This window comes from Vanessa cardui, chromosome 4 (assembly GCF_905220365.1).
Source record: "Vanessa cardui chromosome 4, ilVanCard2.1, whole genome shotgun sequence".
NCBI classification, from domain to species: domain Eukaryota; kingdom Metazoa; phylum Arthropoda; class Insecta; order Lepidoptera; family Nymphalidae; genus Vanessa; species Vanessa cardui.
The window spans coordinates 7072967-7092197 of record NC_061126.1 but is presented as its reverse complement, the minus strand read 5'-3'; the positions used below and the strand labels follow the sequence as shown (position 1 = coordinate 7092197).

The 19231-nt window shown below is 33.5% G+C and overlaps 1 protein-coding gene across 3 annotated transcripts in view; it reads right to left on the bottom strand.

Moving 5' to 3' along the window:
• Positions 1-702: 702 nt before the first annotated feature.
• LOC124544394 (paired box protein Pax-6-like) overlaps positions 703-19231 on the bottom strand; it is a 44928-nt gene continuing 26399 nt past the window's right edge. Inside the window, exons 3-6 of one of the 3 annotated variants that reach the window (XM_047122925.1) lie at positions 12747-12887; positions 2670-2948; positions 2310-2494; positions 703-2076 (exon numbers count right to left, since the gene is read on the bottom strand). In XM_047122925.1, the coding sequence (XP_046978881.1) occupies positions 1510-2076; positions 2310-2494; positions 2670-2948; positions 12747-12887 (1172 nt within the window). In that variant the 3' untranslated portion in view covers positions 703-1509. The remainder of the gene's footprint in view (positions 2077-2309; positions 2495-2669; positions 2949-12746; positions 12888-19231) is intronic. The other 2 variants (XM_047122924.1, XM_047122926.1) reach the window with 2 other exon arrangements.

Genomic DNA, 19231 nt, shown 5'->3' with positions numbered 1-19231 from the left:
TTTATTGATTATCGCGTTAGTTTTCAAATATTATAAAACAATTAATTAGAAGTACTTACTCTTACATTATAATGGAATGCTCTTTTTTACATTTTTTTACTTCCTCAATTCAGACTTAAAGTTTTAATCGGTTCTAATCATTGTATTGCTAAGTAACTATAGCTTTGCTTCCATTTAAAGGACTAGTTATATGCCACGCTCAAAAATTGACAGTGCTTGAAAATATAAGGTATACTTTATTATTGGTGTTATTAGGACTTTGATGAAGTTTTCAAATATACTATCGGAGTTATTGCTAGAGAAATCGGTTGTGTTACACTCCTCTGTTTCAAACATATGACTACTACCTATTCCAATATGCTCGTGTTTGAGTAAACACTTGTAAATAAATATAATTTATACTTATTACCGTTGAGACAAGCCGTTGAAGCTAAAATACTGTTTAAAGGGGTAATAAGTTATATATTAAAAATATATGAGTTTTGTCTTTCAAATATTGTAAAATAAAGCAATATTTACATTTATTCGTATTACATTTATACTTCGTATCATTTAAATTACATAAAAAAAAATCGTTTTTATTATAGTAGTTTAATCATTCGAATATGTTATTTAGATTTAGTTTGATATTTATAAATATTTGGACCATCGAATAAACATTCAATAAATAAAACCCCATATACATTAATTTAAATAAAATTTATTTTATTATTTTATAGGTACGTATGTAAATTGCCTACTTCGTTTCACAGTTATATATCCGTCTATTAATAAATAGTCCACAGTACTAAGAAAGCTTAACACTATACATATGTATGTACATAACAGATCTAAACAATAATATAATACAATGGTGCCATTTTATTATACAATGAGAAAATTAAACATTTAATTTTGTTAAGCCTTTGATGAAAATAAATTTCATTAAAAAAGAACTCTAACTACGCGACTTAATGGATTATTTGACGTTATGCTTAGGTTCAATATGTGTCTATCATCAATCCATAATAGGAACTATAAATAAGGTGAGACCGAGGTTTCTACATTGTTATGACACTTTGGTATTTTCTTTTCTTAACTGTTATATTCCAAAGTTATAGCACCGGCGATACATAGGTATTAAAACAGGAATTAGACACGTGACGAGTCTGTTATCTCGACAAACTCACAGGGGAACGTGAACAATCAATAAAAACAGTAAATTTCGCCATGTTCTAGTTTGAATGCGTAAACAACGCTTTCTATATATTTCACATTTAAAGAGCTTAGAGATTTTCGTTACTTATAAATAAAGCAGTTTATTTGTGCATACTTAACTTTATAGCCATCTGTCACATTTACTGACAAACTTAATGCATATTTATTTACAGAATTTACAAGCGATCTGGTGAAATAGCACTCTAGGATTATAATTTACATAATTTATTTATTCGGAACATCACATATAATAGGATATAATAGGAAACATTATAATTTTTTACTACAATAGAAATAAATTAACTTAGCTAATCAGCGATCATGTTTCGTTAATTGTAAAGGCAAATCGTTACACGCCATTCTCTGCCGGCTGGGACTCGGGGATCTTGATCTAGTCTTATTAATCTGTTTTTCGGCCTCATCTTCGCTCTCATCGTGAACATTTATTTCCTCATCCGAATCAGAATGAGATTCGTATCCGCGCGCTAATTGTATCGATTGTGCCGCTAATAACGCTGCTGCCGCGGAGTTTGGTACAAGCGCTTTGAATGCACTGCTCTCTAGGGTGGGATGGGGCTTGAACGCACTGCCGTCGAATTGTGTCTGCTGGGAAAGCGCTTTGAGGGCGTTCGTTTCGAATTGGGCTTGTTGCGAAAGCGCCTTGAGAGCACTAGTGTCCTGGTGCGCGAGAGCCTTAAAAGCGCTATTTTCACCGCCCATCTGAGGAGCGTGGTAGGGTACGCGCGCGGGGGACAAAGAACGGGACCGGGAGCGGGAAGGGGAGTGGGGTAGGCGGTGCGAGGGGGAGCCACCACCGCGCTTGAGGAGATTCATGCGCTGGTGGCGCCTCCACTTGGCTCGTCTGTTGGAAAACCAAACCTGTCAGTAACGGTAAATAAACCTGATTAGTATTCCGCTCTCATCGTGTTAACAAATATTCATTTATGCAAATGAGCATGAAATAAAAGCTCTGATTTGACTAAAGATATTACAATGTTGACGCCTGCGTATGAGGTGTTAAATTAATTGGATTATGTGAATAAGATAAAAAATATGTGCTTTATTTTGCTCTTTGAAAAGTTATGATTATAAACAATAGTCTCAATATTCACCTGAACTCTCGCTTCTGACAGAGACGTCTTAGAAGCTAATCGTTCTCGTGTTGATACACAGGGATAGTGAGATTTTTCAAATTCTTTTTCTAATTCTTCTAGCTGGTCTGGACTGAACGTTGTACGATTTCTTCTAAACTTTGGCTGCTCACCGTCCAATGATCCAGAATCATCACCGTCGACATCTGGTAAAACGTAACAGAACGTTAATGCACTTACTTTTTATTCCTTTTTTTTTTCTTTATAAAAATATACTTTTTTCTTAGGCATTCTTGCTATTTTATTTTTTTGCTTAAACTATTTATAATTTCTTTCATATGATACTTAGTAGCAATAAATATAAAATGATTATTAACTGACCGATTAGTCCACGTCCCGAAGATCCCAGAAATCCTTGCTTCATAGCATCTGGATGTGGCACGCCTACTGCCTGAGCAGGAACTCCTGGCGGCAGCTGCAGACTCCCAGGCGGCCAAACGCCACCTCCAGCCCATGGAAACCCACCGTATGGCGGTGGCGCGGCGTACAGGCCGTAGCCAGCGGCGCGGGCAAATTCTGCCGCAGCTCGCTCCGCCGCTCTATTTCTAAGTATCCTGTTGATTGACGACACACTTGGCGCCGTCGCGTTCGTGCATACTCCTGGTAACAAAATCACTTTATCAGATAAGCTAGTTTAAATTCGACCTTAAAATAAACACATAAATAGAATGAATACAAAACTATTGGCAGCTTTGTTGGAAATATGACATTTCTGTATTCATAGTTTGTTCATAATAATTGTATGACCTCTGTCTGAAGTATTATTTGTCTAATGACAGTACTCGGGTAAATAATAAGTTGGTTTCGAAGTAAGTGCAGTGACTTCATAACGCAGGTCTGCTCCTCACTTCCCTTTTCATGTTGTCATTAACACGTAAGCTGTAGTTGCGCGCACAAACTGATAGATAATTACAGTTTTCTGCACTATTTCTTAAGCGAAGTTCGAATAATTACAATATGCACAGAGAATGAGTGACCAGCAGCGCGTTAAAACCGATGCGTCATTGGTCGCGTTTTAAATCGGCGGCCATTATATGTTTTAATGCGTGCTGAGGATCGCGTGCCGAGGCAGCCTTGGCAGAGCCATCCCATGTAATTTTCAGGAAACACTCTGGGTAAGTGGCATAATTTAATCATACCCTGTCTGGTTGTAATTGTCGTAGATTTCGTTGTTGAGCTACTGAGCAGTTGCTCTGCTTGGTCATGCTAGTGCGATTTAAAACTCGTATATACGTATGATTGCTTTAGAACATTACGCAATTTGCGCATGGGTTCGTACAAAGCACAAAACGTGGACGGAAGCGTCGTACCTCTATTATTATCGTAAAACACTATTTCTAGGTAACATTGCGTACACATTGCAGACTTTTTTTAGTTTGATATTTTGTAAATATTTTACTATTATTAATAAAAATAAAAATAATGTACATATTTAATTCTATCCTGTGCTTTTAAAACTATTTTTCCAAAAGCCAATTTCGAAAGCCAACGCTTTAGAATCTAAATAGATATTATTTCTACAAAAGTTTTGAATAAAGGATGTCAAGAATAATAAAACTGTATTAAATATTACTAACATCACGATAAAGATAGGTATTTTTCTGAATATATTGTGACGTACTTCACTAAACGTAAAATAAGGAACCGTTTATTATTTTTACATTAATTCTCTACATTCGCAGCCGATACAAAAGGAAATAGACCAATTTTGCTCGCCGATAATTACACGAAGTTGTCATATCTACTTACGCCAATTATATCTAGGAACAGTAATTCTCCGTAATTGCTTAATGGACGCTTTAACTATACTGTCAATAACGTTTTCTTAGACGCCTCGCTAACAATTACACGTATACACATAAACTTCCCTGTATCCTCAGCATACGTTATATTCCTTAATTACTAACGAGAGAAAACTGTTTTAAGATTGTGACATCCAACTTTAAATATAAATGAAAGAATTTTGGTTACACCATATTTACATTAAGTACTAGTTTCAGCTGCTTTTAAAGTATGTCCTTCTTCGATCAAATTTACTTCATGCTGAAATTCATCAAATTCGGTTCAGTGACTAAAAGGCGTAATAGACAGACAGACCCAGTTACTTTCACAGTTATAGTCTCTAGAATTAGGCTAGTAGCATATTAATGTAATGCTTGCAGTTTTCGTAATAAAATATTTATTCATAATTATTACTCTTACAAACATTAATTTTACAATAACAAAGCGAATCATTTAATCATATTTACTTGATAAAGATAAATTGATAGCAGTCACGGTTTGTAATGAAGGCCCATTGAGACTTCCGCGCACGTCGGAGCGATACTGGCGCATCAAATACAATACAAAACCGACCTGTTATAATTTACTCAAAACACAAAGCCTTATATAGTATAATAGTAATGATCAGTTGCGCGCCTTCGCTTATTGTTAGCACGTCGAAAGTACAAAAAGCTGCCCTCAACACAATTTGTTTGACTCGTAATCGGCGCGTTAAGATGCCTCCTTAGAAGGCTTTCTGAATCAGACGCATAGCCAATACCCCAATATGGCTGAGAAACACTCACACCGATGAGAAGTAATCACTTACCGACGAGATCTTCAATTAAACTGGCAACATCGTTTTACAAAAAGAAAGTAAACCGTTGAAAATGTTGTAACGTTTTGTGAGACCAAAGAATCACTGCTTATCTAGTTCCTTGTTCAATATCGGTGTTAAAAAAATGTACATGATCTTTAAGAGAACGGTTAAATTGCTTTTTGTTTTTCTGAAGCTAACTACAATGTACCGTACCCACTTTTTAATTCAGAGCGTTATTTTCAATTTGTGTAAAGTAATTTTTTGCGAAAAATCTATTTTAACTAAGGCTAAAAAACCATTTTTCAAAGTGATCTTTAAGTGTTTTCAATATATTTTTAAAGAATATAGTTGATATTTCTTTTATATATTATATCGATGTTAAAATTGAGTACAATCGAGTGTAAGCGACGGCCTTATTCCTCTCAGATATTATTATAAGATTATAGCCCGTACATCGTGTACTATGACATGCTTTTTTAGTAATATTTAAATCGTTGATGTAATGACAAAGACCACTGGTTAACTATTTGTTTTGAAAGAGATCATTATCCGTCAACAGGTTGCAGGTGGGAATGCGATATCTATAATTGTTCTTTTAATGATTTGGGATCGGACGCCGGCCCTAAATGCCTAGTCACGGTCATGCAATTTGTCTAAAGTCGTTTAATCATGATTAGTCACAATGGGGTCCGCTTCTATTAAAAGTTTAGATACTTTAAATAAAAGAAGCTGGATATGCTTCACTTAGATATTTCTCAGCTATTTCGTTACAATGACTATCATTGGCAACAAAATTTAAATTTACCAAAACCAAGAACGTTGTTTATAATTATATTGTCGTTACACATGTACCAAAAGACATCCATGAAATCCTAATAAAAAGCAAATTGGCTCCAAAATCTTAATGTTTTACTTCGGAGTGTTGTTAGGCTGGTCCCTGCCTAAAAGCGTGGCATGTCCAAAGATAAGACAATCCGGCGCCGTCTGCTATGGAGTGTTTAATCGGGTTAATTTATCGATAATTGACGGAAAACCTTTTTGTTTGTATTGCCGGGAAGTAACAGTAATTGTCACGCCTTTGAAGATTTACGTCCGCTTCTAAATTGAGACATTAACAATCGGATCTCGTGCCTAATGGTTCGGAATGAATTTATTTGTTTTACCTGAACCGGCTTTTCGATAAATTTGATTAGTCCTATTACCGAAGAAATGGAAGTCGAACTCGAGCGTTACCTCATATCTGATTAGTATGCAAGCTAATAGTCATATTACATTTTAGATTCGGCGAAATGAAAATAATTAGTTACTTTTATTTCTCGTTCATTATATACGTATAAAAGGACCGTCGTATTATTTGATGTCTTCCAAAGAGCATTAAATTGCACATCAAGATTAACATGGCTATAGATAGCCACATTTTAAAATGTTTCATAATTAAAGAATTAAAGGTAAGTCATTACGAGCTCGTTTGAGGGAAGTCACGGACAGTCCCTTTCTCGATCGGGGGTAAACGACACTAATTGTAAACTTTCGTTTTGTTACGTATCGGAATTGTACGCGATACGTGGTCGCAAACGATCTGAAATCACGTCCGCTTCGAACAAGTGGAGCCAGTTAACGAGTGAGTGGCGTCACGTCGTCTAAATGAATTATTGTTGGCTTTATGGGGAACATAAAACGATGAGATCGGAGGCAATCAAGCGGCACCCGCGGCGTGGACCAAGTAAAAAGGTGTCCGCGCCGGCGGGGGGCCGCTGCCGACCGTTGCGCTGCGCTAAACGCCTACGCTACGCACCCGTTCTTCAACCCATTTCAATTAGCAATGAATAGTTGAATTAACAAATGTGCCAATATTATTAATGGTCCCATCGCCATGGTTAGTAGCTCCTTACGCATTAATCTTGGAAGCCAAATCTTTAAGTATTTTAATAACATGTACTTCCAATATAAAAACAGGATTGAATAAACTTATTTTTTAATATAGTCACTGTAACCTTTACTACCATAGACAACAATGTATTTTGAGGCACTGCTGGGAACCAATTTAATGCTGTAACAAATCAATAAATGTATCGGTTTATTGGGACCTATGTGGATATCGATTTGATTTATTTCCATCGGACCATGAGGCGAGACCTTGTTAGTAAATGTCAAAAAACTGGTCAAATAAAAAAAAACATTTCTATTCTTACCGGACAACGAGGGAGTATTCTGCCCGCCAAGAGTAACTTTGTACGTTTTTTGTAGACCGTCCTAAATAAACTAAAAAATTAATAGTCTACAAAAACCTTTTTAGAATCAAGTTAATACATTAATTATAATTAAAGCTTGCATGTAAAACCATTAATGCGTATTATATCAAGAAACGTGTTTCTCTTTTAATTTAATAAGACTAATAGATCAATGTTTAATTTATTAATTACTGGATTAATTAAAAAAAAACACGCACATTAAAATAAAAGCAATCAATTCAATGTATTTTAACAGCCTCTCGTAAAACATCTCGTCATTGGCATCGCTAATTAATCGGCGCCACTAAATAATTAAGGCAGGAACAGCCCCTACATTTTGTTGCTTAAGAATGCAATTAATCAAAATTTGGTCAGTAGCTAGAGCCGGCCGTAACGCCTCGTAAACCGATATCGATTTAGTCGATAAGTTGCGTAAGCTATTGTACGGAACTGCAAAGTCATCACCAACAAAGGCGGTAGTGGGCACCTTATTAAAATTTAGACGGTCTCGATGAATCGCTCTGTTTTGATAACCGCTTCCGAAGACTATCGATAATTAACGTGAACACATCACGAGGTGAAAGCGGTGTTTATGACAGATCCTATTATTTGAATGATGAAAGGTTGAGGTTTATTGTTTTCGTCGTTATCTTCAGAATACGTTTTATAATAGGTTATTTTTTAACGCCTGTCAAAAGTTAGCATAAATATTATACATTTTAGCAAGATGAGTGATCTTTGCGATATGTAATAATAATATTATGGAATATTAATGAATCAATAATTATTCGTCTAATGTATCATTTTTTTTTATATAGATTATAATAAATTCACGAAAAATATTAATACTTATATAAAGAAATGAGATTTTATCGGTCACGGAAGCATAAAAATGAAGTGCATTGAAAGTATGCCGCTATTCAGTTATGAAATTTAATCAATTTAGTCAGTTTCATAAGCACGCCGAGATCTGGGCACGTGTTGCTTCATAAAAACTCGCAGCATTGTCCGCGATCATTTTGTTACAAATTTGATTAAAATTCTATTAGTTATGTTTCTTGAATGTACCATAGAGCTTATAATGGAAAAGAGTAACCCCACTCGCTCCACGGCAATAGGTGTAATTTTATTGAAATAAATATAAGAAGAACCGTCTGTTTCAAAAATATAACGAGATAAGTTAACATGTATACAATAAGCTAATATGAAAAGCATTTAAATCGTAATTTAATTAGCATTTTACGAAATTAATTTATGTTAAAGTACAAAAATTGCGAACAAAATATAATGAATAGTGGGTACACACAGTGGGTATGTATGTATATTTTAAAATAAAATAATTTAAATTCACTTCTAATAAATTTATACTTCGATATTCGAGACGATAGCGGCTTCTTCGTCAGCAGGTGGTCCGGTCCGGTCAACACGCTTTGATACACCGAAACCATCGCTCGATCTAATAGAATCAATCATAACCACAGCTCGACTGCAGCAATCCGTGTACTGGACGAAACGAAACGAAACGAACAATGCCTCACAATGTTGTTTTGTGAATGCAGCCGTGAAACCTAACTGTACAATTTAATTTTTAAGGCTAAAGTACTACTGCATTTAACAACAAATATGTGAGCATTTACACATAACAACCGACATGGCATCGCGTGCAATTTCCACATACAGCATAGTCATGAGCGCACCGCGATCGAGCAATTATTTTAAACACATTTCAACAAATGACGATAATGTCAGCCAGAAACGGAGATAAGGGAAAAAAATATTACAATGCCAATCATTGCACAGTGACCCTTCGTCCACTAATCATAAGAACCAATTCTCAATAATGAGCCCCAAATAATTATCTGTACTTATGCTTACTTCAATTTATTTAAAAGAAAGAACATATTTTAAGGTCTCATGCAGCAGGCTCTAGGCTATTAGCGTAATAGTTGCTCCAGTTTACGTTCAAATATGCCTTTTCATACTTCTTTTGCAGTCCTTACTACTTTCTGTTATTCTGATATGATTTCATATCGAAAATAGATTTCTTATTCTTTAAGATCTAAGTTACAAGACGTTTAAAATTGTAACTTAACGTCAAATCGTTTTATGAATGTAGTTTAATATAAGAATCTCCTCTATCTAATGTTTTTATTTGAACAACTCACACTGCGTTCCGTAACCGCAGTCACGATGTCACTACTGTCGCTTGACGATTTTCTTTCAAATTAATACCAATATAATATAATTGAGCAGCTCGTTTTGCACGCTTCCCATCAAGAATGATATCGTCTTCTAATCCGGTCTGCAGTGACATCTTATAAACCAGAAACGGTCTCATAAGCAAAACCTGTTTAAGAGACGATCGCATGCACTGCCTACAACTCTTTACTAGAGAAACTGCAAATGCAAGAACAATCTGTTAAAGAAGAACTATCGATGTTTTGCTGAAATTAAAGAAATTCATGCCTTAAGTTCCTACATTTATAAGCTAATTTACGCTATACGACTCTTCAGCAATAGAGTCGATTTTCGTAGATGCATTTCCATTACATGGACACGAGAGGTGTCGCTCGTGCAATTATCGCAATTGGCTCGTTGGCCTCAAACTTAAAAACGCCCATCATGTTCTTTCTGATATGTATGCCGCTGATAATTTCGTAATTCGCATATTTAATGTAAAAGCCATTGTATTAAGAATCATATGTCCAAATAAATACGTCAAGTCTGTTGTTCTTATTTTAAATGAGTTTAAATAAACGAATTCGTGTTTACGATTTCGAAATTAATTAGCGGTTTATTTTATTTGCTAATTAGATGAGCAATTCTCGTACAAAAAACGATGATGGTATCTATAAAAAACAAGATACTGCATCGCGTCATATTATGGTCCTGATACTTAAAAGATTTATTTCATTTTTAATTGTACTAGTGCTCGCTTGGTAGTCGCAATTCGATGTCCTCTGATATTTATGGTATACTGTTCGAATTTTGAAAATATTCTTTACGACTTTCGAACAATTTTCTATTTCATTTTTTTTTAAATTGGTAACGAGAAAAAGAAACCGAAGGGCTCTTTCTCTTCATATAAAGATGATGAACGATAGATGTACTACGTGTTGTGAAAAAAGTTTTCACGTGTGATTATATTGTAAGTAGACTACATGCTAGACCAGGTGTTTTTTTCCTGCTAGTTACTTAAAATATCCGTCTCGCATTACATGATATCCGCTGTCGGTAAGCCGGCCGCCATCACCAAAACTAATAGACCATATTCGGGGTTGCACTTCATTGGCTTTACCACCTGACCTCCGAAAACGTATTGACACGAAAATACCTAAAGTTCAATACTCAAGTAGTCAAATCCTCTAATTGGATATAAAGGTATTTAGTTGCTGCCTAAATACGTACGTCTGTTAGCTGTGACCTTGTTAACTTAAACTTATTAACTTGTAATGTGATAAATTAATCTACGTATTAATTATCTAGGGATACTTACGTTTGCTTAACTCCTAAAATATTGTGCACAAAACCTTATATTGTATATAAGGTTTTGTGCACACTATATAAGAATGATTTATATGAAGACATTTCACGCGTAATACGTTTTAACACAAGTAAAATAAAGTCAAACTTAAGTTAACTCAAATTAAGCATATTAATGTCGTATTATAATTACGTAAATAAATTATTCATAAAAATTTAATAAAAAGAAGATTTTATGTTGTTTTATTGGACTCAGAAAAATTGATGTTTATATTATAAAATTACTGTAAACACGCACGCACGCGCTTTGTAATTTGAGCGGCCTACAAATATACACCATAAAATAAAACCGAGGGAAAATGTTTTAAAGGGTCATCAAACCTTATTTTATTTTTCAAGTACCAAGGAAAGATACGAAGAATTTAATATACATTATTTCTTTCATCTTTGACAATTGTTTAATTCAAAATCTAATTGAATTTCAATACAGATCGTTTATAAAAAAGATCTTCCGTTATGTAAATCGTTTTACTAGTAATAGTAATTACTTAGTTTGGATGTCTGTATTTAAATCAAAAACTATTCAGGAATTAAACACCTAATTTATTAATTTATTTTTTCGAGCTATTCAATTAAATCAATGCATTGTCATAAATTGCTTGAAATTATTATGAAGCGATTTATAGGTATTTTATACAGATAAATTTCATTACCTTTTAAATAATAGACTAATTTATAACGATCTCAACTGAGTTACATCTTAAGCAATCCTCAGTGCGACTGGAATGTTGAACTGTCATATAACTTGACATCTGTTTTATACATATTTTATACAGTTACACAGATTACCATAAACCACTAACAGCTGTGATAATCTTCCCAAATATGAATATTATTATGAGTCACAACACTAATCAATGAGAAAAATCACAAGATTATTAAGAAATAACTGTCAACTGTCAAATAATGTAAATTAAACGATGGTTATTTCTATTCTGAAGCCGGTATTTATGTTTTAACACAAAATTAAGTTTTAGTAGACTATCTTAATATAATACTTTTTTAATATAATTTGTTGTTAATAACTTATTTATGTACGTATGTGTAACCCAAAATTATTGACGCCATTGTCTTACTTGAACAGATATAAATGCAATTTTTGAGAAATCATCATTATAAAAACTTCGGGTAAAATACCGTAAAGGTTCCACGGTGGCTGTTTCTTCAATCGGTAATTGTAAGTATGTCGGTTCTTCTTAAATTGAAGCCTTTTCTAAATGTTGGAATATTACTATAAATACTATTCAATAAACTATATACGATTAACAATCGCAAGTGATCATGCATTTATTATTATCCTACTATAAAAATATAAATTTATTTTTTTCAGCATACAAACAACAACTGAAACTAATTTTCATAATATGTCATAAGTATACATGTATTTACGAGTACAAAGAAATATAATAATAACCGCACGAAATAACATAAATAATGAAATTTATTATCTTAAGCATTCCTATGACGTGTAGGTAAATGTTAAAGCCTATTTTCTTAATAACAGTGTGCGTTGGCTAAGACAGGACAATTTAGTTGCTTTTATAATATGCCTTGACATTTGTGTAGCATTAGTGACCTCAACTCTATTAAAGGTAATAATGTGACATTGAGTATTCACAATTATCGTTCCTTCCATGCCTCAGTTATATAAACTATAACAATAACACAAACGCTATGTACTTAAATTTCTTATATAATTTGATTTAACTACAGCTGTATAGTATTGTTTATTGCTTTAAGTGTTTTTCCTGGGTATATAACTTTGACAACAACTAGGAACGGGCAGAGCCATTTTGGATATTAAAATACATCTCTTACGGATTTAAACCTATTTTTCTCCAAATATTGTAAGGTCGGTTATCACACAATATCAAAATATCAGATATGCATATAGTTTAGTTTTGTAATATGTACCTATATAATATGCGAGCGGCAAGTCGTGATCGCTCACGGCGTCCGTGTTATACGTAAGAGAACATTTTAGCTCCTGACTTGTAGAAATCCTTTACAACTAATATCTAGCTCGGGTCATCGTTAACGTACCTTCAGAAATGAGTCGTTCGCGAATCTCCCACGCAAATATGGTTGGGTTTTCCCGTTTATACTGCTCGATCTTCGAAACAACCGCTGGCGTTGCGACTTTGGGTTTGCTCCCGCCAATGAGCCCCGGAGGTCGAAGTGTGCCTGGAATATAAGACTTCTATTAAAAAAGAATCAAACTCTAACAATTCTGGTCACGGACACTTTTATATCCTGTTAACAATTATTATCAAATCAAAATAATTGCCCACAGATCAAACAGGCGACAATGAGGAAACGTGTTACGAACAAGCGAATAGCTCTTCAAATATTGTACGATTTAAAAAGTGACACCTGAAAATTTTTGCACAAAAAAGTTAAATCAAATTAAAACTTTAATAAAAATACCAATAATAGCGGCACGGTACCAATCGATGCAATTTCATTGAACGCTAAACGTGAGTAAACGCCGAATACTGTCACAATACCGTGCCCAGTCATAATTTAAACATAACAACATTTATTTTTAGAACTTATTGCAATGGACTAAGATTGAAAATACCTTCAACGATTCTATCACACGTTACCGCTTCAGCATTCAAAAGGAAGATGGACGTGCTTGCCTTAAAAAAATTTGATAATCAAAGGCGCGGTACGGAATAATAATGAAAACTGCAAATTAGTGTTAATTATATAAACAATGACATCGGTTAAATGAAGTAGACGCATCGAGACAAGAATTCTTAACTTGCCTTATAGTTAGGTTTTTTTTTGTAAACTGTTGCATCCTTTTTGTAGTCAAATCTAAAGTATAATAAACAGAAATAATGGTGAATATCTATGTAAGCAATTTACTAAAAAAGTATTTCAAATAAGGATCATTTTTGAAATAGCAGAAAAATACGCAAAGTCTAATCTGTTACTTGGATGATAAGTTTTGTTTGTACTTATCTTAATGGAACAGAAATCCAAATTATTATTACAGGTATAACTTATTTCAATCTACAGGTTAAAAATGTAGAAGCGTATAATAGACAAGCCATGTTAAATTTAGTATTCTTAACATTTCCATAATTTTGTCAATTTTGTCATCTTAATAAAGTTGAGTTCTAAATTAATGTATTTAAAACATTTAATATCATTACTTTTTTTAAAGAAAGGTATACTTTAAAAAAGGTATAAGAAATTTTAAATTGATATAACAAGATCTCGAGCGTGAATTGAATGCTAAGGGATCGCATTTACTTCCAAAGGTATCTATACTTCGAGCACATTTCAATATTTAATATCTCAAAGGCTCGTTAAATTAATTTTAGTTAATAAAATCACTTTACCAAACAATATAAAATTTTGACACGATCTTAATGTTTATTTTATAAACTAATTAGCACAGATTACATTTTTATTGTTCGACATAAAATTGTAAGTTCAGACAACAAAACGTAAAATTTGATTTCGGCATAAATTAGCTGGTGTCTGAGGGCTAGGCAAAAAATTGTTGGACTCTGTAATTCCTAAATCAGTTAGTAGATAATGGATGAGTGCGTGCTCCGAGACAATTACACAAAAAGGCATTGGAGGCAGCATTCCCGCAGACGGCCGCGCGAAACTTTTTTACCCCTGTAACAACGGCCCTCCATACCGATCACGCTGAATAATTCATTACATTATTTATATTCTCATTTTTGTCAACGCCATTCACGATAAATTCATACGGGTCTTTATGTCTTGATAAAACTAAAGCTTAAGACCTAAAATGGTGAAGGGAGCAAAAAAATACCTTAACTTAACACGTATCCAGATTCCAGAAAGACGTGCCATTTTCGGAGTCATTATAGTAATCCTGTATAGCTATAATCATTACAGTAATTGTTATTCCAAAACAAACACATTTAACTTTAATCGAGTATATCGCATGGTATTGTTATCATAAACATTGGCTGTAACCAATTTGTACACATACCCCTTCTTTATACGTCAAGTAAAATCTTTGTATCTTTTTTTATGAAAATTACGCGGACTGTTGAGTATGAAATTCGGGACAGATAAAGTTTACATGAGAAGCAATGCAGAAAGCCAATATTTGTATGTAATGTATATTAGAAATACATTAATTGAATTTAAGAAAAGTATTTCACAACTATGATGCGTGTAACACTAAAAACATTTATGAAATTTGTTTTTTTTATTGTAATAATGACAGGGTATTGTACAGTTCAGCTTCCATATTTTTGTTTTCAATGAATGACGTTCGAATTTCAAACAATGAGCGACGTATGTATGTTGAAATACTTTATGTATTAAAATGTGTCGAAGTTAATTAATTACTATACTAATAAATACTACTCATCATCATAGTTATAATATTATATTGACACTTTTTTTTTAAGAAATACCAAACTAACAAATTAACACACACAACAACTAAACTCAACTTACAATATTAATAAAAGTGATTGTTATAGTTTATTGCATAAAATATCATTAAAAAACTTTGATGAAATATTTTTTGCTATATTAAGAAGAGCAAAAACTTATGAATAGGTTTATATTAAAGAAAAGTCACTCAAAATAAACTATAAACATATATTATTTAATTTATTTTGTTTAAAGTGTACTTCGATAATGTTCTAAATATGTTGGGAATAACTTATGCGTATGCTATGTAGTTTTTAAAAAACTAAAGAACATATAGGTTATATATCATAATGTGTTCCCATACAAGTGCTGCCTTCTAATAAAATGATTTCAGATACTTAAATCGGGGTAATAAGTTAATTAAAGAATAATATTTTATGTTTAAAAAATATTTCTAATAGTTCTTATAAAGGAAATCTTTTAAAACTTCGTTTGTTTGTACATAAACGAATAGCGTTTATGTACAAACAAACGTTCGGCTTTGGACTGCACCTTTCACGGGAGTATATATTTAGTAAGAACGGTTTAAAGCTATGTATAAAGATTTCTTCGACTCCTGCCAGCTCGCTCGCCGCTCTGCTATTGATTGATAGGTAAATTGCGGGAGGCCGGCATACTGATCATTTCGCGGTAATTAAATTCACTAGGAACGTAATCGCATGACCGGAGCCAATTACTTGCCGTTGCCTAGGCGCTGGCTGATCGTTTGTGGTACGTACCTAATATTGTTATTATTGCATAAAGCGCGTATACAATTTTTGCCAGGCTTTTCCGCTATTCAATCGACCATCTTTATATTAGCTATATTTCAATTATTAAATACAAGCCCGTTCCAGTTGATATGAACAGTTATTGCGTTAATAGGAAGTAAAAAGCTATTTATTTAAAGCAATAAAAATCAATAATGACTTATCGACACTTCACGTTTTTGTTATTCGATTACAAGACCAAAATGTATAATTAATCATCCGACGCGAGAGTGTGAGAGTACAAACAGCACAATACGTACCCAAAACGTCAGTTAATAAATTTCCAAAGAACAGTCGTTTATGGGCGCTTAAAGTCATTACACGGTGCGTCTACAAAGAAGGACAAGATGTTTTAAGCGAAGCAGAAAGGCTCGAATTCAGTTGATTAAATTCGTATTAAAAGCGACTCTTTATATTGGTTGGCGCTAACCGCCAGGGAAACGCCACGTCATTCACCTAATAGATCAAAATCTTTATCGGCAAAGTGGTCTGGATACCCCGGTTTATAGAACTAAATGCAACGCGTGTGTTAACGATGCCTGATTCGGTGATTGATCGACTTTTTGTACAAAAATTAACTAGACAACTCGCTTCTTCAGAAGCTATTAATAAATTCTAAACTAGACTTCCATCATCGTTTTTTATTAAGTTACATTCGAAATTAATTCAGGCTTAAATACATACATACATAGGTCACTAAGGTACAAGGTTGGTGGTTGGGTGGTTGGTATTCATTTAAATTCATGAAGCAATATATACGATTTCATTAGCTTAAACTGAAGGCTAGATATTTCATAGTGCCCCTTAAAATTTAAAAGAAATTTTCAGTCTATTGAAATAGATATAAATTGTGTGACATCCTTTCAACGAATATAATAAGGAAACAGGTATTAAAAGATTTATTGTAAAGAGGAATAACTCTAAAACATCCTGTCTTAAGAATCTTCCCTCCAATCGAGAAGGTTTGGGGTCGAGATTGGTCCATTGAGTGTTGCACACATACGACAGAATTTAATTCGACATATACCGATACACGAGTGTTATTCGTATATCACAGTGGCGCTAGAATATGACATGATTTGGTCTTAATTTCTAAGGACAAAAATCTTATATGTGCTATATAAATATTAAAAAAAGACAATATGTCGAATTATTCAATAATTCCTTTCATAGCAACTCCCTATGTCCCCTATTTCCCTATTTCATTTCATCGTATGAAGTGGTCGAAGTTCTTTATGTAACATATAGTTACCAATTTACTATATTTATATATATATATATATCCGTTACTATATCATCACATCACATATAGGTCCACAAAAAAGGTCACTCATAAAGTAAAATTTATAGTTATATTATGCAAAGAGTTTAATTACTTGGCAATTTCAATTAATTCGATTTCAATTCAATCAAAACATTGCAATAAATATTAACATTAAGAATAAAAACTTAATCAATTCTATACAAGAACTATCGTAAAGGTCATAGAGTAAATGAATATATTAATATTATCTCTGTATACATATAAATATAAATACTGTTGAATTCTTCAGGGCGTCACGGTAGCATACGAAAGTAAATGGTAGTGAAGCTTTGTGCAACCGTCTGGCTAGGCACCAACCCATAGATGTTGTTGTGCTCCAGTTTGAAGAGTGAATGAGCCAGTGTAACTACAGGCACAAGGGACATCACACCTCAGCTTAGGTCCGTGGCTCATTAGCGATGTAAGGAGTGTTTTATATTTCTAACGTGCCAATGTCTATGGCAGGTGCGACCACTTACCATCATGTGCCCAATTTGCCACCCGCCTGTCAATGTTATAAAATTAAAACTAAATAACTATAAAAGACTCAATTATAAATTGATAATATGCTCATACTGTCTGATACTTAATCACATTAACAGACATCTTTTTTTTGGTAAGCATAATATGTCATTATGAATACATTGTCACCTTTCAATAATTAAAAAAAAATACATATTTTTTGATGTTTATTGATTAAGTTCGAAGGTTTTTAGGATAATAGAAAGGGTGAACGATCCTAAAAATTTCATAACCCTTTTAACTATTATTTATTACAAGGATATGAACTACGTCTAACATACCATCGAAACGTCAAAAGATTTTAAAGTGTCTCTAGTGTATCATTACTGTATCATTGTTAACTTAAAATAACATTCCATCGACGGCAAAGATCATTAAATATTCAAATTAGTCACGGGAATTGGAACGGAAAAAGAAAAAGCATATTTTGTAAAGCAAGAATGTCAACCCTGGTAATTTAATTTTGATTATAGGACCAATGCTTAAATACGGCTTCATTACTCGCAGCGGCGATCCGCAGACAATCTTCTCGAGTAGGTATCATTAACTATGACTTACGTTTTAGAATATCGAAATAAAATTACCGGTTTAACCCTAAATTACTCACTTCGGTGGTTTCGGTCTCTTTGTTCATATCAAATCAGAACGGGAACGCAAGACGTCACACCTAGCCTTCTAGATTTCTATTTGACCTACACTACAGATAAATAAGGGAGTAATTACTACAATCATTCTAGAACAACTGGTTATATTGAACGGTTTGAGATGTTTGTTTTGATTGAAAGGTTATTTATGCGTGCCCATTTCCACATAGCGGCGTTGTTTGGGCTAGATAATAACGTTTGAGCTAAGTCTAGGTGGCTATGTTAAATACGTAAGTGGTTTTACATGACGGCCCTGGGCGGATCGCAGCCCGGCTTCCGTGGGAACCCGACACGTGACGTTACGAAATCACCACGGGCTGAAATTGATTGACAATACACTCGAGCCGTTATATTTCGTAGTATTAGATTTACTTGTAATTTTATTATTAGTACCTTGTAAATTATATCCCGTTACCTTCATTCGTTACTGCCACTATGATTTAATTGACAAAGTCTCGATAGATAAATACATTTCGAAATATTCGATTACGAAATGTCATTGGTCTTTTTAGTAATTCGTCCGCAAAGATTAATTTATTAACAATAGCACTAAAATTGACCGTGGCGGGTCAACCGGCTTTATTGATATTGATGATTTTTAAAGAAATAATAAAATTACAAAACAAATATTAAAGATTTTTTTTTTATCAAAAACATAATACGTAGTTAAGGTAATCGAAACTGTATTATTCAACTCGGTGTCACATGCGTCGAATCACTTAGACTTTTCATAAGTGTGAGTGTGGTTCAAAGTGCGTATCATGATTATACAGCGGTCGACGCACGCACCGTTGCTTTTGAAATCGTCCTTTCACGATTCTTGAGCAAACACAAAGTGAGCATGTGTCCTAATTGTATAGCTCACCGATCTAA